Source organism: Cryptomeria japonica, chromosome 9, assembly GCF_030272615.1.
Source record: "Cryptomeria japonica chromosome 9, Sugi_1.0, whole genome shotgun sequence".
Classification (NCBI taxonomy): Eukaryota; Viridiplantae; Streptophyta; class Pinopsida; order Cupressales; family Cupressaceae; genus Cryptomeria; species Cryptomeria japonica.
Window position 1 is genome coordinate 520,236,199 of NC_081413.1, and position 24,226 is coordinate 520,260,424.

General features: G+C 41.0%; 1 protein-coding gene across 5 annotated transcripts in view; it reads left to right on the forward strand.

The window, feature by feature from the left end:
- LOC131066901 (uncharacterized) overlaps positions 1-17,867 on the forward strand; it is a 401,673-nt gene extending 383,806 nt beyond the window's left edge. For 2 of the 5 annotated variants that reach the window (XM_058001779.2, XM_058001781.2), the window contains exons 25-27: positions 15,637-15,732; positions 15,889-15,951; positions 16,113-16,536. In XM_058001779.2, coding sequence (XP_057857762.2) covers positions 15,637-15,732; positions 15,889-15,951; positions 16,113-16,157 — 204 coding nt within the window. In that variant the 3' untranslated portion in view covers positions 16,158-16,536. Of the gene's footprint in view, positions 1-4,502; positions 4,990-15,636; positions 15,733-15,888; positions 15,952-16,112; positions 16,537-16,738; positions 17,211-17,632 lie in introns of those variants that run through there. The other 3 variants (XR_009111744.2, XM_058001780.2, XR_009111745.2) reach the window with 3 other exon arrangements.
- The last annotated feature ends 6,359 nt before the right edge of the window (positions 17,868-24,226 follow it).

Genomic DNA, 24,226 nt, shown 5'->3' on the forward strand with positions numbered 1-24,226 from the left:
CATTCATGATTCTCCTTCATCTCTTGGAGAGTACATGGCATCCACTAACAAGTCAATGGTTTTGGATGAGAAAGGTAACATTTCCAATGATAGTGAATCAGAGGCTACTTCATATGTCGAATCTAATCACCTTGAGGAAGGTAAAAGGAATATGACAGTGAAGGTTAATTCACCAAAGGAAGTGAGTTATTAGTAACCCCTTGTTTGAAGTTGAAACAAATGAGGTTTATGACAACCCTCTCTTTGAGCTGAATAAAGGAGCTCTTCATGAAGGTTGTGATGAGACTAGAGACAATCATAAAGTTTGGGACCCTAGATCATCTCCTATCAATGAAGGGTTGAGACAAACTTGGAGTAATAAGACAAAACCTAGTAATGCTATCACCAATCACTGCCCCATCAAATTTCAAGAGATTACAGTTCAAATCAGGTTCATAAAGAAGATCTCATCCTTTGATCAAAGATTGAAGGTTGACTGTTGGAGAAATAATAACACTTATAGTATATACCTTACACAAAATAGTTACAGTTACATGGTGATGACACCAACTAATGACCAAACGGTTATTGGACCGTTGTTCACTTCATGGAGGATATTTTTAAGAAATCCTACAAGTACCATTCTTCTATTCGTCTCCACCACAATGAATGATAATTCCCATCAACATTCTAAGAAATGGCTAAGCAATCCTTCCTACAACATTGTGATGATTGCAATTGATTGGAAAACCCAGAAATATTCTCTTGACACCTTGAGAGAATATGTACAATATTGGAGTAAACTGCCTATTCATGGACTTTGAAAGACCATTTTCATTAAAGCTCAACCGAACTACATTATAAGTAGATGGTCCTACAAGACTTACTCCATGATAAATAAATTGAATGATGTGGAAACATCGCATGATGAGACAGTCTAACGAACATAGCGAGTTCAATGGCATTAGCATGCAACAATGGATGTATGTTGGAACCTTCTACAAATTTAATTGGGATCCTGGTATCATCATAAAGATTTGAAGAATGCTTGTGGGCAAGATGTCCCCATCTTTAACCAAGAGAGCCAGCCAACAATAAACAATTTGTGGTCGAGTAGTGGCAATCCTTGAGCACCTATATCTAGTTATTAGAAGTTAGAAGTAGATGCACATGGCCAGTTGTTAGTAGAAGAATAAAAGCATTCGGAAAATCGTGAAGTCTTATGAATAAGATGATTTTCCTAGTTACATAGTAGGAATAAGGATAAGTCCAAGATGATGATCACCCTTCCAAGAACGATAGTAAGAAACATGTCAATTACACCAAGTATAGAGAGCATCTCCATTGGATAAGACAATCAAGATTATATGAGAGAGCTACAGAGTTCAACACTATCATCAGCTCCTTCATTGAGATTGTTACTTTTAAGACATCATCGTTGTGTAGATCAGTCAAGCAATATTTGCAAAGCCAATCAACTAAGTTCTAAATACAATTAGTTATAAGATAACAACAGAAGCAGATTACAATCCATATCTCAAATATTCAACCAAAAGAAAATTATGATATCAAACTATGAGCGATCCATAGAGTTAATCAAGATCATCAACAATCTCTGATCAAGAAGATAGAATATCGTATGGAACAGCAAATTCATATATATATCAAAGCTCCCATAAAACAATATATCATATCAGGTATAAGATGTCAAACAATCATTTATCACACTTAATATCCAACTCAATTATCAAGCATATCAATATTTTGGTGATTATAGTTTGGGGAGTAGACATATCGCAGCAATCATATTTAGTTCGGCATTATAATTAATTCAGCGACTATAGTGTTGACTGAACAATATATCATCTCTTCGTTATTTTATACGTAGTCCAGTTCTAAAGATCAATACGGCTTATCTATGGAGCAACGGAGTTGCAAGCTCAATGTTGATCTGGAGCAGAGGAAGGAATTACGGTGAATTGTTATTGGCACAGGCTTCCTTCTACCATCACGGCACTCAGTGTTTCTATATGGAGCAATCCACGAAGAATTGTTGGAAATGTTGTCATTGATGTGAAGAAGGTAAGTAGACAATGTTATGGATAAGTTTGTCATTGATTGAGATTTGTCAAAATCAATTATTTGCTTGCAAATATTATCAAAAGATCTGTGAGAGGAATTTGTATGTTGAACCATAACTGGCCATACTATTGTAAGTTTGTCATAACCCCTCTTTGGACATTGGATTATTGTGATTAAATAAATACGATAATTAAAACATTTATTAATTAACATTTAATAATATTGGAAAATCGTCTCATTTATGAGACTTCACGATTTTCCTCTAATATATAATTATTAATGTTTATTATTATTTGTTATGATTATTATTTATGTTATATATGATCATTATTTATTAATAACAAATAAGATTTTATATAAAATTTATATTGCTTAATATTAAATTCATATTTATCAAATAATAATAATATAAGTAATATAAATAAATAATAATAATAAAATAAATATCCGGTGAGTGCATACGAGTAAAGATAACTATGATACATGAACGATATGCCAAATCGATAGCCGTTTTACACTATTGATGGGTTGGCCATTTCAGAATTGTTTCTACATTAGCCGGACATGGAGACAATTAAAATCAATAAACAATTAAATAAGTTTAAATTAAAGATTTAAACTAATTAATAAGAAATCAAGCATGATATCAAGGAACCATTAATACCACTTCCGGTCATCATCAAGAAAACTATGATGTCAAAGATATAGGATCAACAGATACGATATTGGCACCGTCAATTATTCATATGCAGTCTTCATACATAGCAATACACTCAGCTACGTGGTGAACACATGTAGTAGAGTCAACAAGGAAAAGAGGAATATAAACACCGTCGAAACAATTATTGAGGAGGCTATCATATTTAAGGATGCCGTAACATATACAAACTATAGTTGGCAACTATATTATTGCCGACAATGATTAATAATGACGCCTCAAGCAAGGAGGCAAATCAGCATCTAATCGACATTATTATGAAGATAGATTATGGCTTAAATATAATGATTAATGGCATATTCTCTCAATAAAGCCAGTTACACCAAAATATTATCAAGGAAAAATCGTCTTATTGATAAGACTTCACGATCTTCCTCTCTAGCATCAATAAAGCACATCCAGTAAGATAAAGTATTGAGACCCAGTGATATGATCAAGGGTTTGATGATCTCAAGAAAATAATCTTATCAATCACCAACAATAGATGTTAATATCAATATCTATAAGAACAATTGATTTTAGATACTCATCCTAGAATGAATTATGGTAACCAAACCATAGAGTTCACCAAAACAAAGAAGAGTCAGATCTGTTTAACAATATATCAAGTGACCACATAGACTATCATTCTGGATCTAATTGTGCAAGATCCTTATCAATTCTTCCAAGAGTAATATATTATATCAAAAGATTCATATCGCTGATAAGAAGATCATCGTCAAGACAATAAGATATAGAAGGAAGTATGATGTAGACTAAAGATGTGATATTGATCTAGCAATACATGCAGATCATAATAATTAATGCCATGCTGAGATATGCATATAATAGCAAGATGTTCATAACTCCACGAAGTAAGGAGAACTCTTTTATATATGAAGACAATTCCTATCAATATCATCATACCCGACTATGCGAAAACCCATATATTATCCTCACGGTAGGAGGAGCAGAAAATTGATGATTATCTTAATCATTATGCGATTTCGATCATGACTAAGACATTTACAAAGGGCAGCGAGTATCCAAAGGGGCGCGATGCCTATTAATGATTATAAAGACAATTCTCCATGTTAACAAACTGCTGTCATGGAAGGACAAGACGTGAATCTTCAAGGAGTAATTATTCCAATGGGGCACGACCTTTAGGAAATAAATATATTTAATGAAGATAGATACTTATTTCCAATCATCATGGGATTATTTATTTCTGATTCTCATCCAGATTTGGATTGCTCTAATTGAGCAGTAGCCTTATCGGCAAACCAGTGCATATATCTAAAGTTATCATTCAGGAAAGCCACCACCCACACTGCATATTTCTAAAGCAAATCAGAAACAGCAGTTCTATCTTCATCGCTATAAGCAATGGTGTGAAAGACTAACAGCATACTGATATTGCTATATCAGGGATAGCTATAAATGGTTGTGAGGAAACTTACAATACAATTTATATTGTCATATCAAGTAGAGCAAAGTTAACTCCATAATTGCAGATCGGAATAAATACACAGATCAGGTATAACTATATATAGCAGATCATAATATATCGTTTTTATACTAGGTGGTATCACTTATCGCCGATATAAATTTTAAAAAGGATTTTTAGAGTCTTTGATTGCAAAGAAGTCTCTTGCAATTGATTTGTGATTTGATGGTCCTTAATACCCTAAAAATTTACATTGGGGACATTACAAAGTTATATTGTTGACCTTTCAAACAGGTGGTACAAAGGAGGATATAATCGGGCTGTACTGCTGAGCGTGGTGGTGTCAAATTTTTAAGTAATTCTGTGCGCTTGTGAAGGACTGTGAATGGGTTGCATCCTATGCTTGTTGACAAATGTATCCTTGGTCGACCATGTACTCTTCTATCACCTGCTGGCCGCAACACTTGAAGGGAAGCCTGATATACCTAGTCTGGAGCAGGGCATGAGAGGTTTAAGGATGAATTACTTCCTGCAACTAGGATTTTAATGACCCTATTACCCAGTTGAGTCATAAACTCACCTTCTTCCAACTATTCAAAGTGGGCTGCTGCAAGCCGAGTCAAATTTGATGTATTTTATGACTAGCAATCAGTATCAGGGTTCTGTGAGCATCTGCAGCATCATCATGGAGGGTGTGCAGGTTTGAGAAGAGGGCAGTAGAAGCCTATTTAGTCTGTAGTGACTTTCAACAGCACTTCATTATATTTTCCTGCATCTTGGGGTTAGAATTGCTCCATATTAATTTGTGAATGCATGGTATTCAATTCCAGTGGTGGTATTAATGCATTATATGTTATTAAATTTGAGTACATTGTGCTTAATGAAATTATGTCGTGATTCTATAATTCAATGTGAATATTTATCAGCTTTAGCTCATTTGTTTGATGGATGTCTTGTTCAATACATACAATAACATACAACAAAAAAAAATATACCTGAAACATTACAGTATCTGTCAGTTGGCATTTTATTAAACATTGTCAAAATACACAAAATCTTAGCTTGGCACTTTACAGGAACAAAATGACCACCCCACTGCATCTCCTACAGCACTCAAACACCCGCTTTTCACCTAACCTCTCCATTAATGTAGGGACTTTGAAATTAGTCATCAGTAAAAGGTTGCATTCACTAAGAACTTCTCTGATCAAGATATAGAAGACATAGTTGCGGGCTAGTTTAGAAAGTCTAGCCTGAACAAATTGTAGCTTCATTTCTCTTCTAGACTAGTACAAGGATATTCATAAAGATAGTACCTCCATGGCCAAGGATCCATGCACCTATAGCCTCTTGCCATCAATTTTCATTTACATGTTTTTAAATTTCTTGTCTTTTTACTTTTGAAAAAAGATGTTAAAATCATTAAATTTTGAATGTAATTTATTTCAATAGGTTGGAATTTCTTGACTGAATGAAAGTAGAGTACATACTCCTCTATACATTTGTAGCCATTTTAGTAGCTAGAAAGGCAAAGGAGTTGGTGTATTTATATTCAAACTCGTCTCATGTAACACAAGAAGCCAAGTATAAGGGAAGGTAGGGAATGAGAGTAAGAGAGTGAAACTCATTTGGATCCTTTCATTGCATATCTTGCCTTGTTTAAGATAGATAAAGAAGGGCAAGTGACTTCTATGCAAAGACTTCCATGGTGCCATTAGTAGGACTGACAGTATGTTATCCGGAAAAAGTGTATAGTTAGTAATGTTAATTATCAATAGTTAGTTAGCCGACGGGTAGGTAGTTGGAGTCTCGACGGTTGTGTCGCACCCCTTCGGCTGTCATATATTGTACCACCTCCGGGTGTTGGGACATGTAATGTTGACGACAGATTATAATATGAACATCTTTTGACATTAATGGAAAGCTACATCCTTTGTAATTGCATTGTGCATTGCTATTTAGTTTCTGTATTCTTCCTGTTTACCCAGTGAGGTAAACATTTGGCGCCGTTGCCGACACGAACTCGGGAACAGGAGACACGGAGACATGGATGGCGCACAGACACAATGGGCCTACCCGTTGGTGAGGTGAACCCGGAGGTCGACGATGCCCAAACAGAACTCTACGTAGGAGAAGACACTGCGACGAGAGAATTTTCGATTCTACTCCAAGTAGCCATTCAGACCTACGTGCGACGAGAGGCGGCGGAGGCGGAAGTCCCACCAAGTACCGTGTGGACAGCGTTGGAAGTGAGTCCGGAGGTAAATCGGTTGATGAACCATCTCCCCCGACTGCTAGCACAAGCATCGTTGGCACAACAAGCTCGCCTGGAGGAGATTGCCCGAGAGGAGCGACGCCAAGAAATTTTGCAGCAGTACGAGGAACGGGAAGCAGAACGAGATGGCGCCAGGTCAGGGGCATTTGAACCGTGAGCCATACGGGGCGGAATAAAAAAAAAAAAAACACTTATTGTAATAATTATGTCATATTGTTGGCATAAACTTGTCTTCCACATTATGAATGAATAAAAGTATGCCATTAAGTATATAGAAAGCTGTCTGGGAATTAATGCCCAATACACTGAATAAAGACAAAAATAAGCCACAATATATAGATGAACGTGCAGTAGCCCAACGTGCCTTGATCCTTGAACAGCAAGCGGAAAGGCGACAGAGGTATAAGCGAAGAGAGGAGGAACGCTCCGAAGGGGACGGTGAGGCCAGCGGCCACCCACGGAGTCGGGAGGAGTTACTTGCGGAAACTCGCCGCAGGATAGAGTATACCAAAACTCAGTTGAGGGATTTGAGGGACTTGCCACACACACCAGAGGCTAGGAAAACTCCAAGGAGTGGGGAGGAGGCAGAAGAGGGAGAAGACACCAGGGCTGCCAGGAGTGTCGGAGGGACACCGGGGCATGGCAGTCAAGCACCCCTTATAGGATCTGACCCATCCGGAGTAGGACAACAGCCACCAGTAGTAAAAAGGCAAGGTATGGCACAAAAACAAAAACTTCCAAAGTTCCATGGGGATGGGAAAGAAGACCTTGTCCGCCACTGTCGCACTTGTGAAACAATTTGGGGAGCGAATGGTGTTACCGATGAGGACGAGTGGGTAACACAGTTTCCCGCAACCCTGAGGGGCGTAGCCATCGACTGGTTTTCGGACACAGATAAGGCTAAAATTGGCACATGGGCAGACTTGAAGAAGGAATTTCAAGCAGAATTTTGTCTCCTAAGAGACGATAATGAGATCGTAGCCGAAATCTACGGCACGAAACAGAGAAAGGACGAGACTGTTCGAACCTACAACCGGCGGCTCAAAGAGCTGCTAGGAAAGATGGAGAACCAGCCGGCAGACGGACTGAAAAAACGGTGGTTCGTGGAAGGTCTAAAGAAATCCCTTAGACGAAAAATGAAGATAGTACCTCCTTCATATTCTGACGCCTATAACAGGGCAATGGATTTAGAAAGTGAACAGAAGACGACCAAGAAGAAGAAAAATAAATCCTCGTCGAAGGATGATTCCTCTTCTGACAAAAGTGATAGCAGTGATGACGACTCTAATTGGAAGGTACGGGCTCTCCAGAAAGATATGGAGCGAATGATGAGAGAGATAAAGGCAACCAAAGGAAGCACAAGCAAGGGCGACGAAGGGGAGTTATGGTGCACGGACTGTCGTACCGACGGACACACCAAGGGGTCTTGTCCGAAAAAAGCATTTTGTGATATTTGCCAGATTGCCGGACACCTTACCAAGGAGTGTCCGTACAATATGAGGACCCGTAACCAACAGGTTCTCTTTACAGAACCATCTGCGTCAGCCGGCACGTCCCAGCCTGCGAGCAACAACGCCTCGTCTGGCGGCTATCGAAACAACAGGCGAGGAAGAGGTAATAATAACAATACAAATAATAGAAGCCGAATCCAATACGACGCTAAAGGGCGGCCGATGATACAATGCCGAGCTTGCAATCACTGGGGGCATTTCGCCAGAGACTGTACAGTGGAGGAAGCACCACAAAAACTTTGCAAGTGGTGCGGTCCGGGGGAGCATGATGATGGCAATTGTCCCAAATCTGGCGTGAACCTGTTGAATGTGGAAACGGAAGATGCACTCGCCATAACAAGGTCCAAGACGAAAGCAGCCACTTATCCAGATCCCCGCACGTAAAAACGAAAGGCACTGGAGGCACGAGCGGAATTGGAGAAGGAGATGTCAACGAGCAAGGATTCACAGGGGCTTGCGGGTACTTCTCGCTCTAAAGGTGAAACAAACATTATAAACCAACTGTTACAGGTCGAGATACCCGTCAAAATGAAGGACCTCCTGGAAAGTATGCCGCACTTGCGAGCGACATTGTTGCAATCCGCAATAATAACCCCAGTGGGCCAACCAATACATGGCAAGGACAATCCTGGCGAGACAGCAGCAGACCCATTAACCCTGACGATCAACAATGGTAGACACCCAGCAGTGGTGGAAATGGGTATATTGGGCACCATCCTGACCGACACAATTGTCGAGGGCGGGTCGGGAGTAAATGTCTTGCCAGAGGAAACATGGAAAAAATTGGGTAAACCTACTCTCTGGCCGTCCACCTTTAATTTATTGGGAGCAGACCAACACGGCATCAAGCCGCTTGGCACACTCATGGCGCAACCAGTGATGATCGGAACACAACCATTCGTCTTGAATTTTGTGGTCATCCCATTGAAGAAGAAGGGGTACGACGCCATCCTCGGCAGAGGCTGGTTGGTGGTGGCCAAAGCAAACCACAATTGGAAAAAGAACACCTTGTCCATGGAAAAGGCTGGCCGAAGGTATACCATTGACCTCAAAACTCAACTGGTCAGTGAAGAGTTGCCGTCAGAGTCAGAGTCCGACGGAGACGAGACCGACGAAGGAAAAGAGGGCAGGGAACCAGATGACGAAGGCATCTTAGGAATTCAAGCCTGTTCTGAGGATGAGACGGATTCCTTTAGAGGGCTCTTCCATTGGCAAATGGAAGACTATGAATTATTGTACGGGTGCAATATGTTGGGGATTGAAGGACCTGACATAAACGAGTTTCCGCCAAAGTACGGACAATACAAGGAAGGGGATGTCCCTGTGGATGACGCACCAACGCACCAGTTTGACAAAAGTAAGCCCATAAGGTACGAAGAATCCGCACTTCAAGTTACAAACCTTGGGGAAACTTCAGAACAAAAAAATATTCTAGTCGGCGACGACTGGAATCCCATCTTAAAGACGGCGGCGTTCAAAATCTTCATAGAATACAAGGATGTGTTCGCTTGGACATATAAAGACCTCAAGGGGGTACCACAAGAACTTTGTGTACATCGGATCCCTCTGGTTCCCGGAGCCATGCCCATACGGAAGAGGCCATACAGGATGAACAAAAATTATGCGGCCAGGGTAAATAACGAAATTGACCGCATGCTTGAAGCAGGGATTATCTTCAAGGTCCAGACGAGTGAATGGGTATCACCCATTGTGATATCCTTGAAAAAGGAGGCCGATCAGATAAGAATTTGTGTAGACTTCAGGTGTTTGAATGCTGTCACAATTAAAGATCCATTTCCCATACCATTCACAGACACCATCCTCGAGGAAGTCGCGGGTCACGAAATTTATTCATTTATGGATGGATTCTCCGGATATAAGAGGAGGACAAATTGAAGACCACCTTTATTGTAGAAGATGGCGTCTATGCATACAACCGGATGCCATTCGGGTTGTGCAACGCGCCAGCTACCTTTCAACGGATAATCCTCCATATCTTCGATAAAATGTCCGTGGGAAACTTCAAAGCATTCTTGGATGATTGGTCCATTTACAGCACGGAGGAGGCACATCTGGCCGCACTTGGCGAATGCATGGAGAGATGCCGACGAGCCCGCCTCGCCCTAAATCCTAAGAAATGCAGATTCATGGTGCCTCAGGGCAAGTTACTAGGGCACATCGTCTGCAAGGCTGGACTAAAAACGGACCCTGACAAAATACGGGTCATTGTGGAGATGGAGGCGCCCGACGATGTCACCGGCGTCAAGTCATTTCTTGGACACATCGGGTATTATAGGCGGTTTATTAAGAACTTTGCCCAAGTATCATACCCACTTGATAAGCTGACACGAAGGGGGGAGCCATACGTCTGGGGGACGGCCCAAGAAGAGGCTTTTCAAGAGTTAAAGTCACGATTAGTGGGGGCGCCAATCTTGACATACCCAGACTGGGACAAAGAGTTCCATGTACATGTCAACGCATCCAACTTCGCCATAGGGGCCACCCTGGCACAGGTCGGCAGCCACGAGCTGGACCACCCAGTGTATTTTGCAAGTCGACTCTTGTCAAACGCAAAGAGGAACTACAGCACGATAGAGAGAGAAGCCCTCGGCATGGTATACTTCGTCCAAAAGTTCCGACATTACTTATTGGCGACACCATTCACATTTTATGTGGATCACCAGGCGTTGATGTATTTGGTGAACAAGCCAATCATCCAGGGGCGGATTAGTCGATGGCTATTGCTGTTACAAGAATTTACGTTCAACATCTTTGTTAGACCTGGCAGGAGCCATGTCATAGCCGACCATCTATCATGGATCAAGTCCGGAGAGTCGGCCGAAGGCGTTAGCGAGGATTTTCCGGACGCCCATCTTTTCTGCATTGCCATCCTTCCTCATTGGTACACGAGTGTGGGTGAATACCTGTCAACGTCAAAATTTCCTAAGGAAATGTCACCAGGCGAAAGACGGAAACTTGTATTAAGAAGCCGAACATTCCAACTTATAAATGGTCTTCTCTACAAAATGGGACCTGACCAGATCCTACGACGATGTGTCTTGGAAGAGGAAATCCCAGGAGTATTGAGAGAAGCCCATGAAGGGGCCGCTGGAGGACACATGGGACCGGATACAACAGCAAGGAAGGTCCTACTAGCGGGCTTGTGGTGGCCGACACTGCATAATGACGCCAGAGAATGGGTGACAAGTTGTGATACATGTCAGCGTGCTGGGCGACCATTAAAGAGGGATTTCATGCCACTTAACCCGGCGCATGCTCAAGAGTTGTTCGAAAGATGGGGGTTAGACTTCGTTGGTCCATTGAAACCAAGTCGCGCCCGACGATGTAGATACATTGTCGTGGCGACAGAATATTTGACCAAATGGGTCGAAGCGAGGGCTTTGGCAGACAACTCCGCTGTCAGTACGGCGAAATTCATTTATGAACAGATTATCACCCGGTACGGAATACCTATTCAACTAACAAGTGATAGAGGGGGGCACTTTGTAAATCATATTGTTCGACTACTGACAACCGAGTTCAAAATTTTTCATTCTCTATCAAGTCCGTACTACCCCAGGGCAAACGGTCAGGCTGAGGTGACCAACAAAATCATCGTGTCGGTAATTTATAAGTCCTGTGGGGTGGAAAAAGAAGACTGGGAAGAGCGTCTGCCTTCGGTACTTTGGGCGTACCGCACAACTTACAAAGTAACCACCGGGCAGACACCCTTCCAATTGATGTACGGCCAGGAGGCTGTGGTACCGGTCGAATTCATGGTGCCAAGTCTCAGAATCGCTATTGACAACAAGCTAGGCGACATGGAAAGCCTTCGAGAGAGACTATACGCCTTAAATAAATTGGATGAAAGACGGACGATGGCACAATGGGTGACAGACGTGGCCCAGCAACGCAGAAAATACTGGCATGACCAACACATTCGGCGGGCGAGGTTCACGCCGGGCCAATTAGTCCTAAAGTATAACGGACGGAATGAGATTAAGCCCGGCAAGTTCAGAGTGAAGTGGCTAGGTCCTTTCAGGATCCGAGAAGTCGCAGCGAATGGATCCGTCAAGCTCTCGACCCTCGACGGACAGGAAATTCTAGAGGGCGTCAACGGGTCAAAACTGAAAGTGTATCACCAGAGGTTGGAAGCGCGCAGGAGCAACCAGATAATAAATGAAAATGAAAAAAAAGAAGGAAAAAAAAATTTATTAGAAAATTCGAAAAAAAATATATATATGAAAATTTGAAAAAAATAAAAGAAAAAACAAAGCAAAAGAAACCACCGTACGGTGGCCACCACCGTGCGGTGGCACCACAGCCCACTGCACGAGGGAAGAACACCTCCACTTCACAGAATATCACCTTTGAGGGATTGAATGGGGTGGAATGTCGGAAATGGTGGCAAGACACGCCGGATGATAATTTGGTGAAGACAAGTCTTCGCAAAGCAGGGGTAGAATGGGCTATCCGGATGCCTGTGTTCGCCATTCGCGAGTACGAGGGAGCATTGCGATATATGGTTGATACCTTTGATAGCCACTCACGAACGAGCACATTTGAGTATCTTGGGAAGGATATCACCATATCCTTCAAACCTGCCGATTTCACTAGAGTATTTGGCATCCCAGGCATACATGGCAAGAAGGTGGACTTGAAGCCGAAAAAGATGACACGGGAAAAAAAGGAACATTGGATTAGGCGAGTGTCCCGAGACTTGACCCCAGCAGAGTTGGCGAGCATCGTAGACGCCACGAAGGGTCGTGGGATGCGTAGGTCCTTTGTCGCAGAGGGTCATTGGCGATGCATTATGGACGTCATCAAAAGCAGGTTGACAGGGTCGGGTAGGGCATCAGACATCGCTCTACCACAGATAGTATTGATGAACGGGTTGATGAACGGAGTCGTGTATGATTGGGCCACCTTGTTATCAGAGCGGATGTGCGCATTCTTGATGATGGAGCAGCGCACCTTTTACATGCCCCACTATGCCATTGGACTGTTCTTGGAGGCTACGCGGGAAGCAGTGCCAGAGGCCGAGTTGGAAGTTAGGCCACAGGGACCTTTGGCGGAGGGTGAGCCTCCTATCATGCATTGGCGACACCTGGATATTGGACACTCTTCCGCGAAGCGGAAACGGGTATTAGAGACCACCGCAGCAAAACCAGATAGTGGGCGAGAAACTTCCAGCAGTGCAGAGGATTCTGAGGATTCGGAGGATGAGGATGACAGTAGTAGTCGGGCCACAAACGAGGGGAGGATGGAACCCGCCGGAGAGCGAGTGTTGTTTGCACCACCCACACTCCCACTTGGCACCCTTGTGGGGTCGTCAGCGGGCAGTACTTCGATTCCGGCATTTGGGCAGAGCCGCACGCCCGTTACACTCGTGCCCATGCAGCCGGCTGTAGCACCTTCCGCCATACCACCGCAGCAGGCTTGTGCACCAGCCGTAGGACCGACTCCCGCAGAGGCATGTACTGACAGCACGGTAGAGTTGTGTGGTCCACCGCAGGGAGGCGTGGCAAAGGAGATGGTTGAGACGGAGCCTCAGGTGCGACTGGACGTCGTGGGATCCGACGCAGTAGTGACGGTTGCTGCCTCCTTGTTGGAGGAGCCCATCGCAGGACATGTTTCTGAGGGGGAGAGAGGGTCGGAGGTGTTGAGTGCAGCTCCATCGGTGGCGGCTATGGGGAGTTGGCTGACCCGGAGATTCCAGATGACAGTGATGCCACCCGTAGGAGCAGCTGTACTCTCACCTCGGCGAGAGCCTCCCACTGAGGTGGTGGATCTGGAGGATTCCTCAGCGGAGACGCAGGCACCAGCAGAGGGACAGGTCACTGGAGCGGGTGTTCCTACCGGCCCAGAGCAGGCGACTGCTACACTTGAGGGGGCGGGGGAGACACCATTGTGCCAGCAGGATGCAGCAGGTGTGGTTGAGGAGACTTTTGAGTTACCACATGGGCTTCCTGTACCTACATCGGGGCCAGATGGAGAGGATATTGAGGTTTATCTGGCAGATATGGTGACGAGGGGTCGGCGAGTGGTGGCCGCGGCTCAGACACGAGCTCTACAGCAGGTTGTGGAGGAATTAGAGCAGGTCCTCCAGTTTATGCGAGACGGCTGTCCCGCAGTGTTCACTTCATGTTTTGAGGCACGAGGGTGGCCAGTTACCCAGACGGATGCGATGTTGGAGGCTTGGCGTGTGCCTCAGCCTGTCGTGGAGAGTAGGGTGACGACTCTCGTCTGGGAGATTGAGCAGGTTTACAGGGAGGCCTACTATGCCTTACGCCAGACACAGCATGAGTCTGCGGTCCGCGAGGTTGCTCGAGTTGAGTTAGAGCAGGACATGGCCAGACAACAAGCCTCGTGGGCAGCCGAGAGATCAGAGTTGGTAGCACAGCTTGAGACAGCCCGCACAGAGAAGGTTGCGGTGGACACCCGTCTTTCGGAGGAGCAGAGTGCGCGGAGTCTCGTCCAGCAAGAGTTAGATGTTGTTCAGGCCCAGTTGGTTCGCATGACAGAGTCCGTCGATACCAAGGAGAAGGAGCTACTGGAGGCTGCGCTTATGGTGAAGACGGCCTTAGAGAAGGTGTTGGTGGCAGAGCGGGATGTGGCAGCACGCACCCAGCAGGTCTATGAGCTCCGCGCCCACCTGGCGGCCCAGACACCCGCATCTCACCCTTCGAGTTCAGGGACGCTTCCTCAGCCCCCTCCTTGACTTTATCATGGTTGTATATTCATATTACATTATCTCCATTTTGTTGTTAGTCGTCGGAGACGACTTCTTTTTTGGGGGGGATGATGTTATCCGGAAAAAGTGTATAGTTAGTAATGTTAATTATCAATAGTTAGTTAGCCGACGGGTAGGTAGTTGGAGTCACGACGGTTGTGTCGCACCCCTTCGGCTGTCATATATTGTACCACCTCTGGGTGTTGGGACATGTAATGTTGACGACAGATTATAATATGAACATCTTTTGACATTAATGGAAAGCTACATCCTTTGTAATTGCATTGTGCATTGCTATTTAGTTTCTGTATTCTTCCTGTTTACCCAGTGAGGTAAACACAGTAGAGTGCTTGTGGTTATAGACTTATAGTGAAACAGATGATGATATTGCTATTCTCAATCAAGAGCAATATTATGATTTATGTTGACTTTACATGTGCAGTAAGTAGTTGACTATGTGACCACTAAATTCATTGTAAAATTCCAACCATTTTGATTGATTGTATTATCATTTGACATTTTGCATAGGCATATCATGGTTAAATATGTTTATTTGTCAAGATGTTTTTATTTTATATTCTTATACATTTTTTGTACAGCTGTACCAAACTTGGGCAATAAAAATTTGACAAACTGCCTCACCTGATCCCTGTACCAAAACCAATACCAAGATGGACAACCTAGTTTAAAGAAAAATCCTTCTGAGGAAACACATATTTGACTAGTTGAGATGTTGACAACTATTCAAGCTATACTTGCATTTACTTGCTTTCCTCCTCAAACGCCTGTGAGGTCTCATCTATATTTTGTTATTTATTCCAAGCTTTGAAATACCCTTTCTGAGGAAAATGCCATTATGTTTCTATTTATTTAATATTGATGTTCCAGTACTGGATTGTTTTGTCCCAGGCACAGCCGCTCTTCCCTGAACTGCTTCAAGCGGCCTTGGAGCTGCTGATTCAATGCGAGTGCTCAGCTGGTACAGGTTGCCCAAATTGTGTTCAGGTTAAAGATAACTGAATGTTTACCTCTTAGTCGTAAAAGTTTCTTCAGTTAATGTGTTGCTTATTTTAGACTCCAAGGATTCTGGTTTTTCCATAATATTGGCAAACTTTTAAATCATTACTCTAACAGATGCTTCTTTATTGAATATTTTTGCAGAATTTTTCTTGTGGCGAGTACAATGAAGTTATAGATAAGCAGGCAGCCATTTGCATTCTAAAGGTACCGTATTTTGGTTAACAGTCCACACTGAAGAACAAAATTATCACTTGGAAAATGTTGAACGTGAAAGTGATATGATGGCTTAATGAAATTAAAATTCATTTGCTACAATAAATGAAAGCAAGTCTTTATTATATAGCTAAAATTAACTATGAATGCAGGCTGTCATTCAAGTGGAGGATTTATACAGAGAGGGATTGAAGTGATATGTAAGAACCTCAGCAACAGATTAAAAGGTTGGATTCTCTCATATATATTAATAGATAGTCGCTTGGTCAACCTCATAGTTGCACCTGCCATACCCAGTTGTATTTCTTTACAGATGTACAACTCTAAATTATATTGCATCTGCATGGCTTAATTCCTTTGAAGATTACAGAAGAAGGAATTAGCTGAGAATGGCGATATAAACAATTCAATTAGCACAACATGATCTTGTGCACCGTCAAATGTGAATCTGAGAGATTGTAATGGGCCTAATGGCTCTAGTTCTTTAATTTATAGCAATGAAAACATTCTTGATATCCTTGTCGAACAGTGTCGGAGCCATTCCAATAAAGTTAACAAATTTTTTGCTTCTTTTAATTGTGATATATATATGGTGTTAGTATAATTACAGCTAAATCATCCTTCTCTTTGTAGAAGAGGATTCTTTCCAACTAAGTCTGAAATGTACATTGCAAGAAGTTCCTTACAATAGCAAAATGTGAACAATCATTACCATAAGAAAATTTGCACTCGCATTGTCTATATGTTGATTTTTTCTTTAACAAATGACTTTCACAAGGTCCCTACATCCATAGAATCATGTTACATGGAGTTTCAAGGGGATGAGAAAGGGATGGGGACCAGTTTTGCATTACAGTGGAATGTTTTATTGGATTTAGGAAGCAACGATCGCAATGAGTTGTAGGGACAGGGATGACAATGGATGGCAGAGGGAGAGAACACTTTGGGGATATGGATGACAAGAGTTGTGGGGACAGGCTTTCAGTCCAATAAAAAAAATCCAGATTTAGGAAACAACAAAGGCATGTGAATGGAAGTTTGGAACTTCTACAAAGGGATGAGGAGCAAGTTTGCAGTACAATAGAATGTTTTATTGGATTTAAGAAGCAAGAATGGCAATGAGTTGTGGGGACAGGGATGACAATGGATGGTAGAGAGAGAGAACACTTTGGGGATATGGACGACAAGAGTTGTGGGGACATGCTTTCAGTCCAATAAAAGAAAAAATCCAGATTTAGGAAACAACAAAGGTATGTGAGTGAAAGTTTTAAACTTCTATAGCTGTCACTCTCTCTCTCTCTCTCTCTCTCTCTCTCTCTCTCTCTCTCTCTCTCTCTCTCACACACACACATGTCGTACCCATCCAAAGAAAATTGTATTGGGCCAGATTTAAAGTTGAATCCTTGTGTTTTCGTCATGTTTGTCAATGGTTTTGTCATTTTTGGTTTATACGCACACACGCACAGAGTCATGTTTGTCAATGGTTTTGTCATTTTTGGTCTGTCTTTGCAGGATCAATGGAAGATTGTCTCACGCACTCACACACACACACACACACACACACACCCCATACCCATACAAAAAAAATTGTATTGGGCCAGATTTAAAGTTGAATCCTTGTGTTTTCGTCATGTTTGTTAATGGTTTTGTCATTTTTGGTTTGTCTTTGCAGGTTCAATGGAAGATTGTCACCCAGTTAAAATATAAGTGCTGATTAAATTCTAACATGAAGTTTCAACAAAATCTTGCATCATAGTTGAGTGGAGCGAACCTCTGAACTGCAGGACATGTTTATTCTTTTCAAAATCCAGAATCAGCAAGGTTGAAGGACAGGTGCTATTTGTATGTGATGTACATTTTAGAGATAAAGAGATATGCTCACTCATTTAAAGAAGAGACATGTTTTCATTGTTTTTTATTTAATTTTTTATACAATCTATTTTAAACTCTTGTATAAGGAATTCGATATCAATCATTTAATATAATTTAATAAGTGTATCTTGCTTTTAAATTGTGCTTTTATGAGTTGAATATGCTTAACATCTACAAAAATATATATTGCAATAAATTAGGTCATTGTAGCTTTGAATACAACTTTTGTATTGATCTTATAAAGTCTGTGTATGAGTTAAATTATTTTTAGTGAGTTCACAAGTCCTAAATTGCATGTTTACTCGAAAGGAAAATGTGGCTTTGTATGCAATTATTTTATTTGGTTTATGAAAGTGAATGTGTTTGTGTTTAAACATATAGAATTATTGTCTTATTCACATTTGTTAAGTCTTTGGTTTTATCTAGAAAGTGTGAAGCTTTGATAGTTGTGTAAGGTCTACTTTCAAGAAAAAAATGTAAGGTCTCTTTTTAGTAAAAATATACATAAAAACATCTCACATTTGAGTGGGCATCTGTATCAACCTTCTGCTCTAACCTAAGAACAAATTTGGACATTTTATATTGAGTTTTTGTACATTGGATGTTCAAAAAGATGCACTTTAGTTTTGCTTGTAAGGAGCTTCCCAAAACAATACATCAATACGAATTGTAAATAGGAAGTAATTATTTAGATTAAGCTTTTAGGTTAGTTTTTTTAATTTTTGTTTATAAGGAGCTTCCCCTTCTAATTTAAAGAGTGATTTTATCATACATTTCTTTTGTTTTGTGCCACATTTGAAGGTGCTATATGTTTGAAAATTGAACTAATGAAATGAAATGTGAAAATATAAACTTTGAATAGTCAAATGAAATATGAAATAGAAAATTCAAATGTCGTCTCAAAGTAGTTCATTTTTAGTGAGGGATTAGAGTATTTACACTATAGACAATGTGCAAATTAAATATGGCAAGTCACTATCAATAATTTAATCCCCATGTGAAGCATCTTGAAATGACGTTGCTACACCACATTGTGATCACTATTAGTATTTTTATTAGTCTCAAATGTTGAACTATGTACCTTGAATAATGGAATGTCAACAATCCCTCATGTTAGTTGTCTTCATCAATTTGTGAAAGTTCCCTGGGATCTAAATCACATTGTGCTAAATGAGTTTATTTAGTCAATCATCTTGGGATTCATGAGATGCAAGGTACTATGTGCAAAAAGAAGTAACTTTGTTCCTCATGGTAGAATGGAAGATTAGGTAATCTTAAAAGTAGATAAACTAGCTACATGTGATAGGAGGTAGGTGGAAAGTATATGCGCGGATGGAGTAGGCTTGCCATGTAGTTGTTACAATATCCAATAAGATTCATCTAGGCAACTATATCCATATTCTCTCTAGTTAACCATGAGAAGCCATTAAGATCAACACTATTCCCTCTAAATTTATGATATCATTGACAAAATTCAAAAAAGATTCCTTTGGTCAGGGGTTGAGGAAAAGAGAAGAATCCCTTTGGTTGCTTGGGAGAATGTCTGCAAGCCAAGGAGATTTGGTGGATTGGGTATTAGAAGCATCAAAACCTTTAATCATTCTCTTCTAGCTAAACAAGTTTGGATGTTTTATGACTGTAGAAGGGAATGGAACACATTATGGCATAAAAAATATCTTTCTAATGTTCATTCTTTGCTAGATTTTTTGAGTTCCTCTCAAATCCCCGTTGGTTCTCATCTTTGGAACAATTTTCTCAAGGCTAGGGATGTGGTTAGTTGGGGAGCCTATTGGAAGTTGGGGAATGGAAGAAAAATCCGGTTTTGGGATGAGTGTTGGATCGAGAATCACTCGCTTCTAATCCTACTTTGGGATCTTTAAAGGATTTTTGTGTGGCTTCTCATGGCACCATGGTGGTTGACTATTGGAAGGAGGGTAAGTGGGTTAATCTTCTTGTTATTAATCCTTCTTTTACCCAGTTGCAAATTTCCCTAAATTCTTTTGGTTTGGAGGAAAGTGTGGAAGATGAACTAATTTGGAAATTCAATCCCAATGGGAATTTTTATGTGGCTTTTGCGGATGTCTGTAATGAACCTTATGTGTCCTGGTGTTCTAAAGTTTGGATTAAGAACCTTTCTCCTGAAGTCAATATGTTTTTTTGGTTCCTTTTTCTTAATAAAATCTTAACTATTGACAATCGTGTTAAGAGGGGCTTTTCTATCCCAAACAGATGCTACTTGTGCTTGCAGGCAGCTAAATCTGTGGACCATTTGTTTTTACATTGCTCTTACACCTTTGAGATTTGGAGCCTGGTGCTTTGGAAATGGGATCTTTGCTAGACTTTATCGGGAGCTGTTAAGGAGTTTGTCCACCAATGTAACCTGCCTTCAAGAAATCCCTTCATAAAGAAGCTCTGGTTTTTTGTGTTTCCTCATATGATGTGGGGTTTATGGAAAGAACGTAATAATCGTATCTTCAGGGATATCCATCTCCCTTTTGATATTGTTTTCAAGAAAATTTCTAGAGCCATCTTTGATAACCTCTCAGTTGTTAGCCCTAATGTCCTCTCTCACAGTGGTATCCTTAAGGAGTATGAAGCCAATGTTCTCAAGGGCTGGAGTTTTGGTCATCATATGGTTACACCTAAGGTCAACCCCAGGGACAACATTAGTTGGAACTTTACTCCCCAAGGTTGGGTCAAAATCAATTTTGATGGCGTGGCTAGAGGGAACTCGAGTCAAGTTGGTTGTGGTGGGGTGATACGAGATCAATACGGCAACTTCATTTTTGCTATTGCTCCCCCTCTTGGTAAACAGACTAATAATGTTGTCGAAGCCATAGGAGCTTATTACAGTCTAAAACCTACAAAACATAACAACTGTAAGCTTGTTTGGGTCGAGGGAGACTCTAAGAACATTATCAACTACTTAAAAGAAAATTCTACTTTGGCTTGGGATGTTGATATTTGGATGAAAAAAGCTAAAGACATTATTAAAACCTTTGATAAATGTATGTCCGCTCATGTTTATAGACAAGCCAATGTGATTGTTGACTTCCTTGCCAACAGGGGAGTGACGTGTAAAGCCCAACTTTGTTGGACCCATGGTGATAGGTTGGACTCAAAACTTGTGATGCATCTGCTCCACGAGCGAAGTTAGGGGAGTAAAGTTAATGATTACTAGTGCTATTATGACTTTGAGTGTTTTTAGAACTACTAATACCTTTCGTTCTGAGACAGGTGGCCAGAGAGGACATAAGAATCGATGTGAATTTATTTCGCATGCTTTGTGGGCGATTTCATACATTTTTTGGAGGTTTGCCTTAACTCTGGAAATTCGTCGCAAAGAGAATTACAGAGAGCTCAATAAAATGGGTGGTGCGAGAAAGAGAATTGAGTCACCTAGTTGTGTGCAGCTTAAGAATGAAAAGAAGCTTTAGCGCATTCTGAAGAAAGGTGGGTTCACTACTTACATTGAGAGGCTTCAAGGGCGAAATCAAGATGTTACTAGGTATTTTGCTAAAAGCTGGAAGGATGGTTCGATTGTTCTTCACGGTCGGAGGGTCCTAGTAGATGAAGCCCTAATTGCTCAGGCCACTGGGTTATCTGTGGATGGCATGAAGTATTACAGAGATAGGGTGTACACGGAGAAAGTTGTGCAGAATTTCCCTAAGGAGGAGGAGCGGGCTAAAATTGTTAAGAAAATGACTAGCTACTATGATATTGCAGTCATCAAGTCTTTCTGGCAGAAGCTTCTCAAGGTAATTATGAATTACCTCACTTTGGATGGTCGGTATACCAGGGTGTATGGCCACCAGTTTGTTATTCTTAATCATTTCCGCCATGGAGTGAAAATGTATTTTTGTTTCTACCTCATGTCTTCTCTTAGGGGTAATTTCAGTGACCACAGGAAGAACCTTGCTAAGTTTCCCATTGTGCATGAAGGCCTGTTGGTTCTTATTGATGCCCATTTTCGTGCTCTTCCTCCCCTTGGGGATTTTATCCATATTTCTTTTGAGAATGATGAGACTAGTGCGGGAGAGTCTGAGAATGATGTCTCTGGGTCTGGGTCTGATGAGACTCCCCCTCCCATGAAAAAAGCTAAAGTGGAAATTCCTTCAAGCTCTAAACCCAAAATGAGGAAGGGTTCCACGGGTCATAAGAACATTGTTATGTCCTCCTCTACTTCGATTGAGGCTCCCCCTCTTCTACTGAGAAGGCAGATGATGTTAAGAACCTTGATAACCCTAATGTCCTGACCTCTCCTCTTTCCTTTAGGGAGACTGGTAATGTGGGTGTGGTTGGTATTGCAGAACTTCATCCTAAAAGTGATGAGCTGAATGATAAGAGGGAGGATTATGAAAATGTGTTGGGTATGGCTCGTGATCATGCAATCGACACCTTCAGTTTGTTCAAGTGGCTATTTCATGAACTTAAAGAGATCTGGATTAACCAAAGAGCTCTGGGAAGCAAAATGGATTATCTCCCTGTTGGTTCTTTTCTTGGTTCACACAACGAAGGGAATTGGACTGAGGTTGAGAAGAATTCGGCCATGGACTGTATCAAAAAAATAGGGGAAGGGGTTGACCAACTGAAGAAAAAACTGGAGGAACACATCACCCAGGTTGAGGATGGCTACAAAAAAATCTAGGACACCTTCAAGAACATTATGGTTAGCAGTCATAAAATTGTTAAACAGTTTGCAATGGTTATGAATACCATGGTGAAAAGTCTGGACCAACCGAATAAGGTTGTTGTTGTTATTGGTGAGGAAGTTGAGGCGGCTCAAAGTGGTGAAGGACCTTGCAAAAGGACCCCAGGGAACATGAAGAAAAAGGCGGCCTTTCAAAACTTGGATCATAACGCTATGTAGGTTGTTGTTGATACCATGAATGCCCTTGAGGCTGAGGTTGTTGAGACTCTCAGAAGCCTAATGTAATTGGGTTGCTTTCTATTGTTGGTTTTTTTTGTGTCTAGGTTTGGTCTTTCTGTTGTCTTTTTGTGCCCAGTTGGGCTTTTGTTGTCTCTTTGGTTGCTGCTTTTTATGCCTATCCTTGCAGCCCATTTTGTTTTGGATGTTGCTTTCTAATTCTAATCCTCTTAGAATCATTTTGTAAAGGGTTTCAGGACCCCTTCAAAACCTGTTTTTGCCTTAATCCAAAACACTCTTTGCTCAGTCTTTGAGTTGCCTCATTAATGTATATTTTTTAAAGGTCTTCATGAACCCTTTCTCCACATATTGATCATCAATAATAGCAAATCTCTTAGGTTTGGGAATACACTACTAAAGATTCATTACATGTTGTATCTATATGAAAGTTCATCTTCTCACACTATTGTTGAACAATGAGAAACATATGACCATTATAAATGCTAAGGTGAGTTCCTTAGCATAAATTGTTGTTTAAATCTCCTAAAGCATGTTGTCAAAGGGCTCATAAATCTCTCAAAAGAGTGCGAGAGTTTATGTTGGATAATGAATTGCTCTTACAACAAGGGGAAAAACTAATCACTCATATTAAATTTTAGAAAAATTAGTGTTATTTTTTATGGAAAGGTAGTTATGACATATCTTCCATTTTTATGTTAAGGTTCCTTTTTTAAGGCCATAAATTCTAAAAAATATTTGTTGAATTTGAAAAATATCTTGAATATATGTAGCTCCAAATTCTTCAATATGGAATTACATGTCAAAGGTAAACCATTGAGAAAGCCCTTACATGAAACTATGGCCAAGTAATCACCCAATTATCCTTTAGCTTCAAGTAGAAAGAACAAAGGGTAACCATTGGTGAAACCCTCTAGCGCTATGAAAAGGCACAATAACGTATACATTGCCCAAAACTAAAGAGTGTTCATAATTTTGTATAGGACTAAACCCACTAAACATATATAAAAAGCAAGGGATAACCTAAAAAAATGCTTGGTTATTACACTTCTTAAATATAGGTTTTTTGTGAAACTAGTACTAGAATCATTTGGTCTAAAAAGATTCATCCTCTAATAAGCCTCCATGTTTTAAAATGATATTAGGTATGATTGTAAAGTTTTGAGAAGCCATAATCTTGTTGATGGTATTATAGGATGTAATACAAAGTAATTCGATGCTACATGTCAATATGATCCATTTGTTATAGTATAAAAATTAGACATTAAAACATCATGTTTAATTTAATCTTCATTTTTTTAATTCTCAATTCAACAATTGCAATGAGATAATTGTGTTTGATTGTTGGCAGTAATTCATCAATATAAGAATAAAACTTGTTTGTTTAGTTAAAAAATGGTCGGGTAATGTTCTCGTAGAAGTTAGTTGGCAGTTGGCGACAGTTGGTAATCTTCATTTTACCTAATGAAATAAAGATATATCATTCTGGTCATATAGTATATGTGTGCT